General features: G+C 36.9%; 1 protein-coding gene across 1 annotated transcript in view; it reads right to left on the bottom strand.

The window, feature by feature from the left end:
• Nucleotides 1–18,595, bottom strand: part of DNAH6 (dynein axonemal heavy chain 6) — an 81,051-nt gene that overhangs the window by 31,443 nt on the left and 31,013 nt on the right. The window contains exons 51-68 of the mRNA XM_078854883.1: nt 17,604–17,839; nt 16,944–17,205; nt 14,282–14,405; nt 12,329–12,525; nt 11,792–11,995; nt 10,851–10,976; nt 10,407–10,571; nt 10,131–10,198; nt 8,777–8,957; nt 7,289–7,468; nt 5,438–5,671; nt 4,665–4,800; nt 4,055–4,218; nt 2,768–2,958; nt 2,269–2,429; nt 1,556–1,644; nt 1,217–1,363; nt 306–444 (exon numbers count right to left, since the gene is read on the bottom strand). Of these exons, the coding sequence (XP_078711009.1) occupies nt 306–444; nt 1,217–1,363; nt 1,556–1,644; nt 2,269–2,429; nt 2,768–2,958; nt 4,055–4,218; nt 4,665–4,800; nt 5,438–5,671; nt 7,289–7,468; nt 8,777–8,957; nt 10,131–10,198; nt 10,407–10,571; nt 10,851–10,976; nt 11,792–11,995; nt 12,329–12,525; nt 14,282–14,405; nt 16,944–17,205; nt 17,604–17,839 (3,004 nt within the window). The remainder of the gene's footprint in view (nt 1–305; nt 445–1,216; nt 1,364–1,555; nt 1,645–2,268; nt 2,430–2,767; nt 2,959–4,054; nt 4,219–4,664; nt 4,801–5,437; nt 5,672–7,288; nt 7,469–8,776; nt 8,958–10,130; nt 10,199–10,406; nt 10,572–10,850; nt 10,977–11,791; nt 11,996–12,328; nt 12,526–14,281; nt 14,406–16,943; nt 17,206–17,603; nt 17,840–18,595) is intronic.

Genomic DNA, 18,595 nt, shown 5'->3' with positions numbered 1-18,595 from the left:
TAATTTTTCACTACTTCAAAATAAAAAAAAAATCTATATTTACATTGAGAAGATTGAATGCTGTATGGCATATACATTCCTTTACTTCTAACAAACCGTTTTTTTTTTTTACAAAAACCATAGATGTGTCTTTAATAGCCTGTGCAATTGTGCGGTGATTGAGAATAAAACGGTCTCCTGAATTTAAGAACAGCACTCGGAAAAAATTGGGCCATTTAAGATGCCAGATATCATTGACATGCAAAGTAGATGTTGGACAGAAGTGGGCAAGTGATGGTGTCAGCATGCAGAGGGACCAAACCAACCGGTGATATAAATAAGGGCGTCCCATGGGATCCTTCCATCCTGACAGAAGAGATTCAGGTTGAGAAGGGCACACTCTCGATCACTGTCGTTGAACTCGTAATGTATGTTCCATCCCAGTGGACCAAACTTCTTCCGTTCCTGGTCATTAAATGAAAATTAAGTGCGGCAGGACACAATCAGTTCTGTTCGTGTGATAAATCACCAAGCAGCCATGTGTATGAGATTCAGAGAAGCTGAGTACCATTGTTTCTTACAAAAGTCTACAAAGTTGAATAAAATACAACATTGACAACTGTTGCAATAAAATTTATACATTGATATTTAAAATGCAAACTATTACTTGTGGCAATAACCAATACAGAAAAGCAAAACAAATTAACCATTTGTATAAAGGGGGATGCTTGCTGGGCTACATTGCCTGCCAACTACATTTATACCCTGACATGTGCCCGAATGTCTTAGAATGTGCCCTAGAAGTGAGCCAATTAAACCCTCTATAGCCGGTAGCTGACCGAAAAACGTGAAAAGCAGTCAGGGCAGCTCTCTGCTAACAATGTGTATATGGTATAATGGTGGTAGGAGTAGTGTATGGGTTAGCGCGCTGCGCTACAAACCCAGCGACCCAAGTTCGATTCCCACTCACAGCCAACACCAGTAATGATTAATTACCTGGGTCTCCCCTAGGTCAACTCAGCCTCAAATTTGTACCTGGTGCAGTGTGTGAACATCATTACTGGGGAGACAAAAGCAGCAGGGCGAGGTGCTGGCCACCCACGCCCTTGTGTTGCCGTGCCGGCCTTCATCGATGCTCGCTAAAAGCACTTGCCCCAACAGTATGTCAAGGCTATACGGGGGACCTAATCTTAATTTAGGAGCTTTGTCTTTATCTTGGGTATGACAATCAACTCACTTGTATGATGGCATGGAAGAAGCAGATACCAAAAACTATTTTCCTCCAGTTCTGGCCCAGCACATTCTTCTCAAAAAGTGCTTGCGTTATCTCTGTGAAAGCTCGCCGAATATTCGCGCGGAGTCCTTTGGGAGGCTCATTAGTTACCTGTGATGGCACAAATAACAGAACTTGTACGCTTTGTGATATGTCACCTGATTAAATGGCTAACAGCGTATTCAGAAGCAAAGAAATTTAATAATGTTATAAATAAGTGCAACATAGTATTTTCTTTGCCCCCAAATTACATATGCGCATTTATTTTAAAGTCGAGAAAATATCAGATGTGTAAATGTGTACCTTAACAGAGTTTTGAAGTACAGTGACCGGAAAATTTCTTGTTGGCATGGAACTCAAAAATAAGCGGTAATCTGGATGAATTACGGCATCTGTAAATACAATCATAAGTCTTAGTTAATTTTATATTACTGTTAATGCATGTCTTCATAGCTAAAATATTTACTTAAAACAAAACTACCACATTATGATAAATTACATGTAACAATAAATTACAAATGATATTGCATGCCATGTGATGGGACTTTTTTTTCTGAGTAGGACTGGAGTGCTTGCCCACTTGGAAGCTCTTATCAGTGCTCAAAACATCTATTAAAGCTGCTTTGATGAGTAGGATTTTCTTTTATCCACAGGTTAAAAAATAGTGGAAGCATTTGCCTGTAATCCAGATACCCTGATTATCTCATCTGCTTTAACCTGTTAAGCACTACAAAACACAGTGAAGGGCATACTGTTTCACATGTCATAGACTAAACCCGCATTACTTTCCACGCACTTGCATGAGTGAGAAGTGCTTTTGGCTGCGTGGACAGATATTTGTTTCACAGCAGTTAAATAATGATTCCCTTTATTGTTTATAATTTCACAAGCAATGAAGAAAAAAATTACGTTGTCAGAAACTCCCATACAAAGTAGCTCAATGATCTGGAAGATACAGTTGGCATACGCTCACTTGGTGTGCTCAATGATATATTATGTAAGTGCATGGTACTGACTTGGTTCTGAAAGTGCTTTAATCATCTCCTCCATTGCTAACATCCACGAAGCGGCCAGGTGGCAATTCTGCAGGAAGACCCAGTCACCACTCTTCACCGCTTCCTCGATGAGTTTTTCAGCAATTGGGCCTTGTCCCTGCCCGAGTGAAATTGCGTGCACCCTGATAATAGAAAAAAACACCAACGTGTGCAGATTCTCAGTATATGCTTCACCACTCTAAATTTCAATATATTTTAAAGTTCATATTGGCCTGTACCAACAACATCGGTGTGGTCTAGCTCTCTGACATGCGTTTGGGTTCTTCTTCAGCAATTCATACGAAGAGTAAAGCATTAGATAATCATTCCCAACAACATATGGTACAAACCGAAAAAACCCATTAAAGCCGCTATACAGCACAACCACAAAAACCTACGTAATAGTAGAGACAGGGTCTTAATATATCAATACACTGCGCTTGATGGAATAAACATATTGTGCCTGCAAGGAGTAAATGACCTCTCTGAGAAGCCCATCTCCCTGGCGAAGCGCTGAAAGGCACCCATGGGGTCAGAGCCCGTGCTGAGGACAAACACAAGAGGCGTGGAGGCTGACATATCCTGGTACAGGGTAGCCAGGTCCACTGGTGGGTTCTCGATAAAGGCCTTTCCCAGGTTTTCAATCACAAAATCGGTCATGGCAAACACCACCTGTTGGTGTAAATGAGAAAACAGGCATGGATGCGTTCTAACACTGCGAAGTCAAAATCACAAACAAATACATTTTCAGCAGCTTTACACCTCACTTCAAAAAAGTGAGTAGAGGGTGAGGTTTGGGAAATGGCATGGTGTGCTTAATTCACAAGTTAGATACAAGATACTCAAAAGAAGCATAGAAAAAATGTACTCATACATTGCATCTTACGCATTGCAATAAGTCATATACAGAGCGCAGATGACTAAAAACATGTTTTTTGCAAAAGCATATAAAATATAATTGGTAGACATCTATAACTGTATTTTAAAAAAATATACAACTGTAGAAACACCAGTAAAATTAATAGCATGTGACAGCAACAAAGTATGGTCAATGATGTATGAAACATATCCAATTAACATACACATTTTAGAAGCTCAATCAATGCAGAGTATTACATTAGAATAGAGGCAACACGTGTGAAATTCATTGCTCCCTATTATCATTAAATGAAATGGTTATTTATCATAGTTTTCAAGAAACATCAAACATTGATATAAACCATGTGAAATATTTTATTACAGAAATAAAAGGCTGCTCAATGTTAATATATTCTCTCTGCAGGCAGAACATTTTTACTGTGCAATGTTTGCCAAATCATTTACATTTGGTAAGTATTATAATGTATATATTACAATGCAATAAACAAGTAAAGCGATTATGATATTGTATTCATCTTCAAGTAGAAACAAATTAAATGATAATATTAACTGTGCCCTTAGCCACCAGGAACATGTTCTACACATTGAGTGGAACCTTGCCATCAGCCCATCATCGCAGGCTCTGACTACAAATGTAGAAATGCACAATCAGTCCAAAATTATTAAATATGAGCAGAGAAAATGACGTCCATCTCCTTAATTTCCAATTTCTCATCTACAAGGATCGGGGCCTTGATAATGGTGATAAATATATTGATGATTACTGATGTATTTTTCATATTTTCCCCATTTTTATCTTTGAAATTATAACATTTACATGACTGTATTATTTACATTTGGACCATAGGCTCACAGGTAGCTGTCAAAACACAATAACAAAAAACGTTACCTTTTCTTCCATGAATGATTTCACAAGTACGAGTTTCTGAAACTCGGATAGTCTCTCGTTCCAGTGACCTTGTATCGCATGTTCAGAAACCTCTTCTGTGAAGTGTGGTGGCTCCTTCATAGAGCCCTCCCACGCCTCAGGGTTCAGTCGGATTTCCAGCCTTCCTACATTAAAATCAAACACAATCCAAATGACCCCCATCCATCTGTCAATCAGCCTCAGCGACAAACACTCCTACACAGGGACCGTGACCTTCAACAGCAGTCGGACAACGTAATCTGCTTTAACAAAAGGATGTTAAAAAAACACTGAGCTGGTCAGTAGATCAGTTGTTATATCTTTGTGGATCAATGTATACATTAATTAGTTATTATTTAAACCAAAACAATTGACAGCTCATGTGAAATTGCACAAATATTGCAACACATGCAAAAGCACACGTAGAACAGAGAGCTGCACATGTACAGATGGGTAAATATAAAATGTCATTGGAAGAAAAAAACACTGCAAAGAAAAGGCGGCTCATTACTGGGACAAATACAGCCCTAGGGAAAGATATAAAACTATGAAGAGAGAGAAAATGTCATTAGTGAAAATGGTTATAACAAACCTAATGTCACCAAGATTGGGATGGCCACAATCTCCCTTTTTAGCCCTTTGAAGCAAGGCAAATGGTCCTCCAGGTCACAGCACAAGTTCCATGTCGATTCAGCCAGCCACCCAATTTCAGGCTTGGTTGGCCGCTCCTAACACCACAAAAACCAGAGTCTTACTGTTAGTAAATATGTCATTATTGTAAACTACAACTTTCGAGTTTATTTTAGAACTATGATGATGGTATATGGTATAAGGCAAGCAATGCCTTAGCTGATACAAATATATTTGTATTTTGTGTGGGATTTTTTCTCACTATTCTGCTTGGCAATCACAAGGTGCCATATTTTATCTTAAAATAAAGATTTTTTTGAAAATATGGTTGGCCATGACAAATATTTTGCATTGTGTTTACATCCAAATATTTCTACAAACATATGCACATCCTATATTTATCGTATTTTTGTTTAATGTTGAATACAAAATCTGGATACAAAATGTTTCCATGACTTACGTATCACAAATCACAAACCATGGAACATATAACGACTCAATGCCCGATTCATACATACGAAGCAGGCACAGCGATACACTCAGCTACTCCTGATGCAAATATCTGGCTTAACCACCTCAATATGAAATAAAAGTTGTGGCTCTACATCACTATCAGCCATATGAAGAAGAACATTCAATTAGTGTAACACTTTTTCTTAACTGTGTACAATTTATGGGCCAGTGATCTTTGCAAGCAATCAGACAACAGAAAGACAGATGAAATGGAAATAGAACCTTGTCCATTCCAGCAGCTCCTCGCAGGAATAAGTTCCACTCTGCATCGCTCACATGCCCATGCTGTCGTAAGATCTCTATGCAGAGCATGAAGCTGAAGATGAGTTTGTGCTTCTCAAAAAGGCCCCGCGAGATGTTGGTGTAGGTGGCGAGTAGTGTCTGTTTCAAAAGCAGCTCCAGACGCTCTGCCAAATCACTCCGCTTCTCAGAAGTCTCGATTGTCATGTTGAACAGCTGCAGTGTCAAGAGTGAAAAAGCTTTGAATTAACAGCATACTCCAATACACAAACACATCTACATGGCTATACATTTGTAGTGACATGGAATAGGTCACTACGTAGCATAGAGTAGGTTGTTGGCAGAGAAGGGGATCTGCAGTTGCAGCAGCCCTGTCTGTCAGCAGGTCACATGATAAGCCAGAGAGAGGGATGTAGGGGAAAGATGATAGAGGGGGCACGTGAGGTAAGCCCTGGAACCCGCTGGTAGGTTCTAGTAGGGGGGCGTGGCTGGGGCGGAGCGAGGTCACGCTGGGAGGATAAAAGGGGACCCTGAGCGAAGGCTCGGGGCTGTTGCCTGGAGTGGGATCCCGTCGTGCTGCTGGAGTCATCGTCTACATCTTCACCTTCTCGGCGTCGTCAGTCAGGCAGTCTGCCAGCTGTCCTGACTGGGAGCTGTAGTTACCTCTTGTGAACTGTGAAGGCTGATAATAAATAGAGTGCCTCCTACTCCTAGTGTCTCTGAGTGCATCACTACACATTTATATAAAAAACCTGGATATTTTAATTCCTTCATTATTTCTCAAAATTGATAAATGATTGTATTCTTGGTTCTTTTGGTAAAGTCACGTAGATAGAACATTAAAATTAAATAAAAAAATAAAATGAAGACCGCTTGTGTTGCGATCAAAACGTCTTAGTTTTTTGCTTTTATTTTTTATTTTAATTCATTTTTTTATTTTAATTTATTTTAATTTAAATTTTCTATCTACGTGACTTTACCGAAAGAGCCAAGAATATGAATTCCTGCAGTCACGAAAGTTTTAAGTCAAAATGATGAATGACTAGTTTCTGAATTTATGCAAAGTGCACCAAAATATTAAATACAGCTGAGTAAGATTATGAAAGTTACAAATGAAATATGCAACAACCTACCACCACATGGTATAGTTTGTTTTAAATATAAAATAAGCTGGAAGGAATTATTTTATAACACATCTATACTAACATAATGATTTGCCTTACATAAAAGCAACATGGCTCTAATTTAAGTACGTGTATTTTTAAGATGAAAGACTTTTTTTCATGCAACCTATGACTTTGTGCCAAAAATATCTTTAATGTGTTTCAATTATTTTTGATAAAAGCCTGTACCATAGTGTGTCAGTCTCTGATCAATTTTTTGAATATCTGCTCTTGAAAATGAAAACACTCACATGCTTAATACTTAAATTCTGAGAGCATCTCATATACTGCTGACAAGTCCTGCTATTTCAGCTGCTATGTAAAGTTAAATTCCTGTTTGAAATTGTAAAATTGTAAATAAGGTGGATGTATTACATATTGGCCTGGAGACAATAGCATATTGGTGTGAGCAAAATTACATTTTTGTCAACATGACAACTGCCAAGGCATGAACAAGGAGATTGTCATAAACTGCCAAGATTGTCACGAAGCACTGCAGAGTCACACTCCTTGGTCTCTATTTAATTGCAAATCTAAAATTTCCAACAGTCAGGCAAATAATCTACTAATTCGGGCAGAAATTTACAAGAAGATGCTCTACAGATGAACTAAACATTGATCTACTCGCAGTTTACTACAAAGCCTGGTGTGGTGAAAATGTCAAACATACCTGTTTGAAGTATTTCAGTGAGTACTGGTACATGGGGTCAATCTCCGATAAGCTGGCTATAACGAAATACATCACGGAGCCACGAGCAGCCACAGGACGATATTTCTCACGAGCCGTATTTATCATCTCCTCTGTTGCCTCGGCTTCTTTCAGTCGTGTTTTAATTGCTCCTGAAGTAACCTGTGATGAAAAAAACCCAATGTTTTCATGATACATGTCACGACGTTAAGATTACTTAGCTGGAACAACTGAAAATTAGGCAGCATATTTTAAGAAAAAATAGCTCACGAAACAATTTTTGGAGGTAAACATGCCTCCATTCACGTATAAAATAAATAAAAAACGGCATGTACCAGTCACCTTTTGCTCAAACATATACTCTGTAAAATTGTAAAGCTCACACGCAATTGCATGCAATTCACAAAGTGACACATGCACCAAACGAATCTTACCAACAGCTCTGTGCAGTGCAATAACCATGAAGCCTCACACTCAAGGTACAAAGGCAAACAAAAATGTTAAAGCTCATTACATTGGTTTATAGATACATCTGTTTAAAATAAAACAAATGGAATGATCTATACTTTATACGGGGTGTTTTGTGATAATTTACTAGAACGTCACTTTTCATTATTAAGTTCAGTTTTCCAAAAGCATTCCAGCCCTGCTTTCATTTGCCTTGTTATTTGAGGACTTCTTTGGAGTGCTTTTGAAAAAAAGGATCATGATAATGAGAATCAACATATATCAATATGCCTGAGAGAGAACGCTTTTAAAAACGGTGCATATTACCTGCAATGACATGAGCAGAAAAAACGTGGAGATTGATTCAGAAAAAAAAAAGGAAAGTGCAAAAGGAAACACGAAGTGATATGCATCGACAGATAAAGGAATACAGAGATTAGAAAACGTATTACAGCTTACAGACAGAATGTTAAAAGAGTAAATGGACTTTTGCAGGACACATCACTAGAAGGAATGATGGCCCAGTGGACAAGGCTAATGACGGAGTGGCAGCCAAGGGAGGGAATGTACCCAAGAGGACATCCACTTTGCAGATGGAGTGGTCAAATAATTTCTTTGTGCAGGTGCTAGATGCATTTTTACATTGCAATGCCATCAGAGAAGGTGACTGCTTGAGGGGGAAATCATCCAGTAGCACATTTAGATAAAATATAATCGAAAATAATGAGTGCCAGATTAATTTCTGAGTAGAACCTCGTATACAGCAAAGCATAACATCAAACCAATTCGCATTCTAATAAACGACTCAAGCCGTCTTTGGCAGAATCACGTCAATGTCTGTATTGTGTTCATCTGTACGTATACATGTCAATATCTGTATTGTGTTCATCTGTACGTATACATGTTTAAGTTTAAAAAAAAAAATGTTATTATTTTTTATCAAATATATAGTCTGCCTTCAAATTTCTGAGCAAACAGCAAGGTTGAGTCATAGAGCACAATTGTCATGCACCAATGCCGTACCTTGGACTCTTGCAGTGTCTTGATGAGCTCCTCGTTATCCAGGATATTTCCTTCCGACGTAAACAGCAACTTGAGAATGCGATCTTCAATGACCTTCAGCTGATTTTTGTCTGCATTGATGCGTACAATTAACGCATTCCGCTGCTCCTCCAGCTCTGGCTTTTCAAGCCTCACCACGTCACTAAAATGAATAAATAACATCTTATCAGTGTTTTTTTATATATCGTACAATAGGTATTCTCCACATTTGTGAAACCTGTTCTGCATCTGTTTTTGGATTAAAACAATGGTGACCTTTCGGCATACAAGCACGCACGAATGCATTCTATCCTTGTGTTAGAATACACCAACACACAAACACTAATGTTTTCGTATAAATGCGTATATGCATCACCATTATCATAATAAATTATATTAACTATCCACATATAGAATGTAAATACGCTAACATAAAATATGCAATTCTTATTTTCAATGTAAATATTAACCTTTAAATATTTTGGTACAGCACCAGGGCTCACAATAAAATTAGAATTACTACTTGTCTATGCATATACCTTGCCATGCAGCTATACTGCACATGCATTTCTGTCAGCTGTCAACAGATTAAAAAAAAAAACTGTAATGCATGGGTCTGTATTAACGGACCGTGGGGTAATATGACATTGCTTCATTCCCTTAGAAATGATTGTACTGCATAAGCCAATGGATGAGGAAAAAATCCCTAAAAAGGGGAGTCAGCCTCAACAGTCTATTGCACAATATAATCCTGCTGAAAGGAAACAGAACAAAAGAAGTCCCGAAACATGTTTGTTCAACGGTGTTGTGTGATAACAAGCATTAAAACCCGGTCATTTAAATAATTACATTGACATCAATTATGCATAAATGCTGGGATGTGCAGATACTTCTCATGAACCTAATAATGACCCTCACATTTTCTTTACATCTAAATCTACATATCCATTACTGGCGCCCTTATCTTATTAATTCAAAACTAGCATATCATTATATTCTTTGGGTCTTTCAGTACATTAGTATTCATGACTAATGATATGCTAAATCTTGACTTAAAGCTTTAGTGACTGCAGTAATTCATATTTTTTGGGTCTTTCGGTAAAGTGACGTACATAGGTTAAAAAAAAATAACAAAAAACTACGACGTTTCGATCGCAACACAAGACCCAACTAATATGAATTCCTGCAGTCACGAAAGCTTTAAGTCAAGATTTAGCATATCATTAGTCATGAATACTAATGTATATTTGTGCTTTGCAGAGCCATTATGCGTGCAGATTTAGTACAGAACGATTGCAACATGAAGAATGTTAACAGCCTTTATATAGATATTTACCTGAGCAGCTGATCTTCCAATCCAGATTTTGTCACGGTAAAATTAATTATCGTCACTTTAATGCACACCTAAGCAAACAGGCAAACATTTCAGTTTAATCACATACAAGCACATCTCTACCTTCAATGCTTGCAGATACAATGTTATTAATGACTGGTGTGATGTAAAAGATTAAATGTACATCATGTACAATATCAAGCGTCACCATACTTATTTAGTGTCTAGTTAATATTTTTTTGAAGTAATGGACTTTGATTGTAAACATATTGCTCTTACCTCAGGAAGATAGTGAGGATTTGCCATCTTAGTTGTCATGTAAAACCGGAAATTCTTGTCATAGTCCACGTCTGAGTCACCAAGCCTTATTAAGAGGCGGCCTCCAGACACGAATGTCTGCTTTAGCAAAATAGGTTCCAGAGCAGGATCCAGTGTCTCTTTGAGCTGTACATGACAAGAATATGTTACGAAATGAATAAAACCCTCAAATGGCATATATGAGAATTCCGTATAAATTAGACTTCCTTAACTTTTACTCTTCTACTTTTTATAATGCCCGAAGTCAAAGTCAAAAAGGAGAAATCTCACAAGTGCATTCCTAATTATGATTTTTGAATGAACCAACCCTGGCTGTGCTTCCAAATGTATAAAATAACGAAGACCACATATATATAGGCCCATATGAAAATACACATTCGATCAGTGACTGAATACTTCAGTTACCTCTTCAAGTAAGACAGGCATGCCAAGTCTAATTGCGTTTTCTAGTGTGCGAAGGAAGTTTCCATCTGTCAATTTAATAATTTTCAAACCATTTTTCATCTCTTTGTTTCGAATCCATCGATTTGCCTGTAATGGGAAAGTACACCATTAACAGTTGCATCACTCAGCAGATAAAATACATGGAGAGAGTTTCATGTAATAACATACTGCAAGATTCGGTGAATGTTAGCATATGAATAAAAGCTTCCACTTGTAATGCTGTAGACACTTAAAATAGAGAGAAAACAACTTTCATATATAATTGATAACAAGCTAGATTTCACCGTATTAAATATATAAATGGTCGAATCGTATTGTTCTTCTTACAGTTGTTCATACTTATGATAAATTCCAACATCTATATTTTATGACTTACAAGAGCCATCTTATTCAGGAACAAACTCCATAAATAAAAATGCAATTGTTCTAATAATACACTTTAACATCCACGTAATTATATTCTTGGTTCTTTCGGTAAAGTCACATAGAAGGGAAATAATAAAAAAGTTGTATTTTTATTTTATTATTTCCCTTCTACGTGACTTTACCGAAAGAACCAAGAAAATTAATCCCTGCAGTTACGAAAGCTTTAAATCGAAAAATAAAATCTACATAATTCTTTTTTTTAAGCTGTGGGAAAAAATGGTTAGGTACATTTTATGCAAGAGTAAATAAAATATAAAATTCTCTAATATTACACTTGTATGGATAATTCAGTGCATAAACACTCAAAAATATAATATGGACAATATTCAATAATCAACAATTTACATAAAAAAACAAAAGCATAATTTTACAAATGTTAACGAAGCTGTCGCGAGTGATATCATTTTTATTTTTACTATGAAATATGCCATTTTAGGGGTGTTTTCCCAGACATTTTGACGACAACATTTATTTACTTGGTCCTGTGGATCTATCATAAGGGGCCAGCGCCGGCCACGGGTGACGAGAATTCCATTTTCGGTAGAAACTGTGTCCCGGGGAAGCCCGTCCGTATTCCATTGTCGAATTTCAAAGGGGTCGCCCAGAATGCCGATGAGGCTGAAGTTGGCATTGATGGGAATGCCCAGCTCTTGGCAGCGACTGATCCACCGATCAATGAGCTGAATGAACAAAGCAGCGATAAAAAGAAGAGGTAAAAGATGTAAGTATAATTAATATTTGCAATCACTTAGAAATGTTGCGTAACAATGATAGATACGGCTGCGTGTTGAGCTTTTATTCTTTCAGGATTTCAAGTGGAATGCTCAAAATCTTACATCCTACAACATAGAAAGGTGATTTTGCAGTTATAATTAAATATGAAAATTAAGAACAAATTGTATTGGAATTATAAGATATTGATACATTTACACCCTTGCGACACCCTATTAATACATGATATGTGAAATTGGCACATACAACAATGTGGCATGAATGCTGAAAGTGTGTCTTACCATTTGGCGATAGTGTGAAGTGAATGCCCCATAATAAGCCACACAAGCTGATGCAATAAACACATTTCCAATGACGTTGTTTATCTCCACTTGAAACTGAGCGACGCTTTCCTGCCAGCGGATCTGCTCGTCGCCCAATGCTGAGGTCAACTTTCCAGCACGAGACATCCGTGCTTGCGTAAGGGCCATGTTCTTAGCTAATCAAGGAAGGAAAAAAGGACAGACAAAAGTTAGCACTTGCAGAAATGATTCGACCCGTGTGGTTTCAAAAGCATCCGTGTACCTTCACGCATTTTTCAAGAATCATAGCATTTAATTCATATTTATTTCTGCAGGAGAAAGAAGGGCTGTCGGCATATCAAGGTTCATTCTCTTGATGTTTTGTCAATTTTTACACTGCGGTGCACACAATAACAGGTTGAGCCTTCCATCAACATCATGATGCTATCAAGATGAGGAAGGCAACCACCGAATGCACTTTAAAATAATTATATTGAATGACTACTGACTGCTGTCTATGTAAACGATTACAGTATATCGCAGACGATATATTTTTTTATTGTAATCCTCTATTAATATTCACGTAATCTCTTGTTGACAAATACTTTTTCATTAAATGCTGTGCTTTTTAATTGTTTGACTGAAAGCCAACAGCCATGTACAATTATACATTTTGAAGTGTATAACTATTCACGACGTGTGACTTCTTATTTTATTTTTAAATGAAAGGCAAAGGCTACATTACAAAAATGTAAGTGACCAGTTATAGACCAAATAAATGTTGATTTTCCAAAATCTTATAAACATGCATTTTCATTCATGATATATTTCGGTGATCTAGTCTTGACATTTGCTTCTGATAAATTATAAGAACAGTTTATCTCAGAAATTGAAAACAAAAACAGTAATCACTCTATGGCACGATTGCTCAACATCATTATCCTTATGTTCTGTTCTATGCACTGATACAACATGAATGCTTTCTCATGCAGGCGCCATCTCTCACGGTCCTCCAATGCTACAATCCATCTCACTCGTGCACGCAAGTTGATCTCATTACTCCATCTCCGGGGTGTTCCACCTCCTGGATGTGTTGGCTCTATGGCTGCCATTTTCTCACCAGTCTCACCTGATTGGTCATCATCCCTTCTAACCTTTATTTTTCCCGTTAAATTATGAAAACAAATTTACTAATATCTCTGCGAATAGGTTTGGACTACTCTTCTGAGTTGTATTTTGTTACCTTCTACATATAACATCAGTGTAGCTATTTCCTTATGTATTAATGGCTGTGATGATTTCTATATATATTTGTTATTTTCATGTGGTTAATCTCTGAAATGTTCACTTCATGATTGATTAAATTTGCCACTGTTTAAATGTATGGCTTTCTTTCCTTTTCTCCTCACCTCACTGAATCTATGTCCCAAATTATTTCTCCCAGTTACTTGATCCAGTTCTATAAGATTTGATATTCTAGAGAGAATCTGCACGTTGTAGATAGATAACAATGTTACAACTCAGGTGAGCTGTTTGTACCTAGTGATCCTAACCATGTCCTACTCCTTCCCCTTCCCAGCCAACACAATAACTGCTAGTTCCAGAACTGCTGGGGTTTGAGGACCACGATTTAATACATCGGTCATTGGGAATCTGAGAACATACTTCACCATGGTAGCAGTCCCCAATGACAGTTTACTACAGTGCTCTACAAAATGTAGAGATTTAAATAAAATAAATGTACCTAAAATTACAAAATATTATTACATACAATTTTTTAATAAACTTCAACTTATATTTTCATAAATTTCAATAATTCTTCGTTTATATAGATACTGCACAATTAAATGTATCCCATACAATTATCCCATTGATTCATTTTAATTCACGGTCAGTATTATTGAACTGCGAAGTACAATATTATGGCGTTTTTGTGCCATCACAATGACATACCAAGGCTTTCCTTCTCAGCCACACTCATGTCAAACTGATCCTGGAGGGCACCAATCTGGTCCTCCACCTGTTTCAGCCGCCTCTGCTTGTCATTCAGCATTGCCATGGTAGCATCCAACTCAGCCTGCACGCAAATAAAGGAGGAAATAACCTTTGACCTTAACACATAGTGGGAAAATAATTCCCATGGCCCGTCGGTCATGACCGCGTAACAAATAGAGATGGGCAAAAACTATTCTAGTGTATGTGGTTTTTCTGGATGTTCAAAAATTAACACTGTACATTCCATTTGATATTTCACACTTCAATTCTTAAATAAATAACTTAGAAAAATAATTATATTCAGCAGCTCTTGACTGCACTATTATTTGATTGGAAAAACTGGACACAATTAATCAGTGTCATTCGATTGAATAGCACAATATGCAGTTATTAACATTTTCACTTGCACTTCAGAGGAAAGTTTAAGAGATTATTAGCATTTTGATTTAAAGCTTTCGTGACTGCAGGGATTCCTATTCTTGGTTCTTTCGGTAAAGTCACGTAGAAGGGAAATAATAAAATAATATAAATATAAAACAATAAAAATTCTCACGACGTTTCGACTGCAACACAAGCAATCATCATCAGGTGTGAAATCCACACCTGATGATGATTCCCTTCTACGTGACTTTATCGAAAGAACCAAGAATATAGATTATTAGCAGTTCATTTTAAAAAGATTACAGGATATAGCATACTTTAGTTAAAATGCTTCATTATCATTAACATTATCCTTCATAACATAAAAAATATATATAATCTGAAATAATGTGGTTAATTTTCTTTAAAAATATCAATGCTATAATACTTACGAATTATTGCATGTAATTTGGATTTGGACTTCATTATTACATTTAATTTATATAAAAAAACACAATTTTACATTAATCACGTATTAATATCCAAGTACAGTACCAGTGTAGCTCATTTGTGCATCTTATAACCAAAGAGAAAAATTCATGAATATTGTAGTAATAATACTACCAAATAAAAGCACGTTTGTATTAGCATTGGAGTATTCTGTGCATTTTATAGTAAACATAACGATAATTGGTGTGTTGGAGCAGAATAAGATGAGTATATTCACAAGTGAGGCTGGAGTGCCTTAACCCTTAGCTGTATGCAAATGAATACAATGTCAGTATTTTCTATCCACTCTCTTTCCATGGCTAAACATTTTAATAAGTGATCTCATATAATGTGCTGCCAATTACGACTCAACTAACACATGCATATAGTGCACATCACATATGTTAATGTTTCTTTAAATATTCACACAGAAAATGCACAGCCACATTTATGCATTTCCTTGTATCATATTTGTGGGAGAATAAATAACAAAGGTAAAGGCCAATTCGAATCCATAGAAACTAGGACTCAATTTTACAATATTTTGTTCAATCATAGCATACAAAACACCATACTGACAGAATGGTTATTCTCGGCAGAAAAGAAAATAGGGAATTCACTTTCTCCACCAAATTAACCTTCATTTCATATTGTTACATGTTATTAAGCTTGTATACCCAGGGTAGCCTCGTTGAGACTCAAAACTCATTTTCAGCCAAGTTTTATTTTTGCAATAGGGGCAATGTTGCTATGCGTAATCCTAATTGAGTAATTTCTAGTAATTATTTTAAAGCTTTGGGATGTTTGGTCAAAACCAGTTATAATGTCTGCTTAGGGAGTCATGGAAGGAAACTGGAGAACCTGTAGAAAATCCATACAAACTCCACGCAGAAAATATCCCCAGTCGAGAATTGAATGCAGGCCCTTCTTCCTGTGAGGCATAACTAGCACTGCACGAATCTGCCACCCATGTAAGTCTGTGTACATGTTTCGTACATGTTAAATACAATAATGACATATCATTTTTATTGTCTTTATAAGAGGTCAACTGTGGACATTTCTACTCCCAGGCACCAAAGATTCCCAGGCATGGTTTGCAACTAAGCCATCAGGTGCACCCATTATAAGCTATATATATATCAATAAAAGGGCATTCAAAGTTAATGTATGGCCAGAAATTAATCTATTTGTATTTTCAAAGTATATACATCGAATAATAAAATGTCTCTCTTTTGCATGCAGGATTTGACTTTGCATGGTCGTTGCTAAGCAACCTGCTGTCTGAAAGTCATTGCTTAATATAAATGGGATACATGGAAATGTAATTTATTATTTTAGTATGATTTTAATATATATTTACATAATTGCAGTTCCGTCATTTCAATTTCATTCTTCTCTGAAATGCAGGAAACTGAAGCCTCCCATTGTCAAAAGTGAGCAAAGCGTAATAAAGCTGTTTCAACCAAAAAAGAACATTAAGGTCACACAAATTTGTTCTGCTGACATAAATAATTCTGCAGACGTTTCACTATTAACCATGGTGTAACATTCCGTTGCAACAAAACAAATTCTTGTTTTAAGTTGATTACCAACTTTACCTGTTAATACACCTTTAAAAAACCATGATCGATGACGTATCGAATATAATTTCCCCCTTGCTTTTCAAGATGTCAATGTTATCATATTCTGATGTTCGCACATGTATATTTGGGCAATATACAGGACTATCTGTGATATTCCAGTGTGAACATGTTACAGCACGGGTACCCACCTGTGCAGTAGCCAGTCTCTGCCTCTTGGGCCCAACGTCCTTTAGCACACGTGAGTAAAGGTCCATTGCCCTCACCCACATGCACATGGACTTGCAGGCCTTTGAAACCCTCTCCACCTTTTCTGGAACAAAATCTTTATTATTTATGTAGACCTTCAACTTGTGAATGACATCTTCACTTATATTTTCCTTGTCATAATCCATGAGCCGCTTCAGGAAGTTTGAGTCACCCAGCAATTGCTTGGCAGAGGCCCAGTCAGGCCTGTTCCATTTAAATACATACACAAATTAAAGTTAAGCATTCATAATTTATGAGCTTGCAATTTTATTTCATTACATGTACTGCAATTTCAATTTTAACAGTGTAAAATGTGTGTTCACAAGATCACGTTACACATTACATAATTAAGGATACATCAGTTTAAAAAACAATCACTTCCACAATGCACATTGTGCTTTCATAATGCAATAACATGCGTTTAAAATTGCATATAAAAACATAGTTAATTAATTGATTTCAGATATAAATTCACCAAAGTACATCTTGCTTCATGAAATGTCAATATCCAACATAATCAAATGTTGTATTCAACAAGCGTAGTAATCGCAACACGTGTGTGCTTCGAATTCAGCCATGTGTGCCAGCCATGTGTCACGTACTTTTTGCTAAGAACGATACAGATGGCCTCCATGACGGTCCTGACGCCTTCGGGCGGGTTGGTGAAGACACGCACCTCCGAGATGTCGGATCTGTCCAGTGAGTCGAGTGCCTTGTTGGCGGCCTGCAGAGCTGGGAGTGCCTCATCCAGGTCACGTTGGGCATCTGCTGCCATCGCCTGGGTCTCCTCAGCCTTCACCTTTGCTACCGCCTCGTCCTCCATCACCACCCGACGCACCTGTATCCAGGGAAGCGTTTGTTAGAGGGGCCCACCATTTGTTACACTGACTTCACCGTTTCTACTCCAAAACAGCACTAAAATGCATCACGAAAAAAAGATATAGTTTTTCAAAGCTCATGCATGTCAAACAAAATAGTACTTAAACACAAACATTTGGTAATAAATATGGTTAGCTGCTATTAGACTACAACATTTGAAAATATATAGATTCATAATAGTATTGTTACTCTGAGAAACAATGATATTAAGCATGTTTAATGCACAGTTGCTTTTATCACCAAAAACATCAGACAAGAATGCTCTTCTACGACTTTTGGATCTATGCACTTGCCCATAATAGCTTGAATTTGTATTACCAACTGTGCATCACCATAACCACGTGGATTAATGGTTGCATTACCATTCTAATATGGGCTAAGCCACATTTACCCCATGCTACTGGCTTATGAGTCATTAAAGTAATATGAATAATCCTGTAGCGACTGGAATGGAGAGTAAGCCATGCAAATTCCAATCCAATTAAAGCCACAATTATCTTATGCACAACATTCATGGCAATCTTTGTCTTTTCGAAGTAAATGGGTAATAAAAAAACTAATTGCACATTTTTTTAAACAAATAAGATAGAATATAATGTGCCTGACAATATGAAACCAACATTTTTTGTCACAATATTATATTTGTAACCCATACATCTAGAAGTAAAAGTACACTATCAATGCATGCAGCATATTGTACACCTGTGGGTGAATG

The sequence above is a fragment of the Lampetra fluviatilis genome, chromosome 3, assembly GCF_964198595.1.
Source record: "Lampetra fluviatilis chromosome 3, kcLamFluv1.1, whole genome shotgun sequence".
NCBI lineage: Eukaryota > Metazoa > Chordata > Hyperoartia > Petromyzontiformes > Petromyzontidae > Lampetra > Lampetra fluviatilis.
Note: the sequence above shows the minus strand (reverse complement) of the source record. Positions and strands in the feature narration are given on the sequence as shown.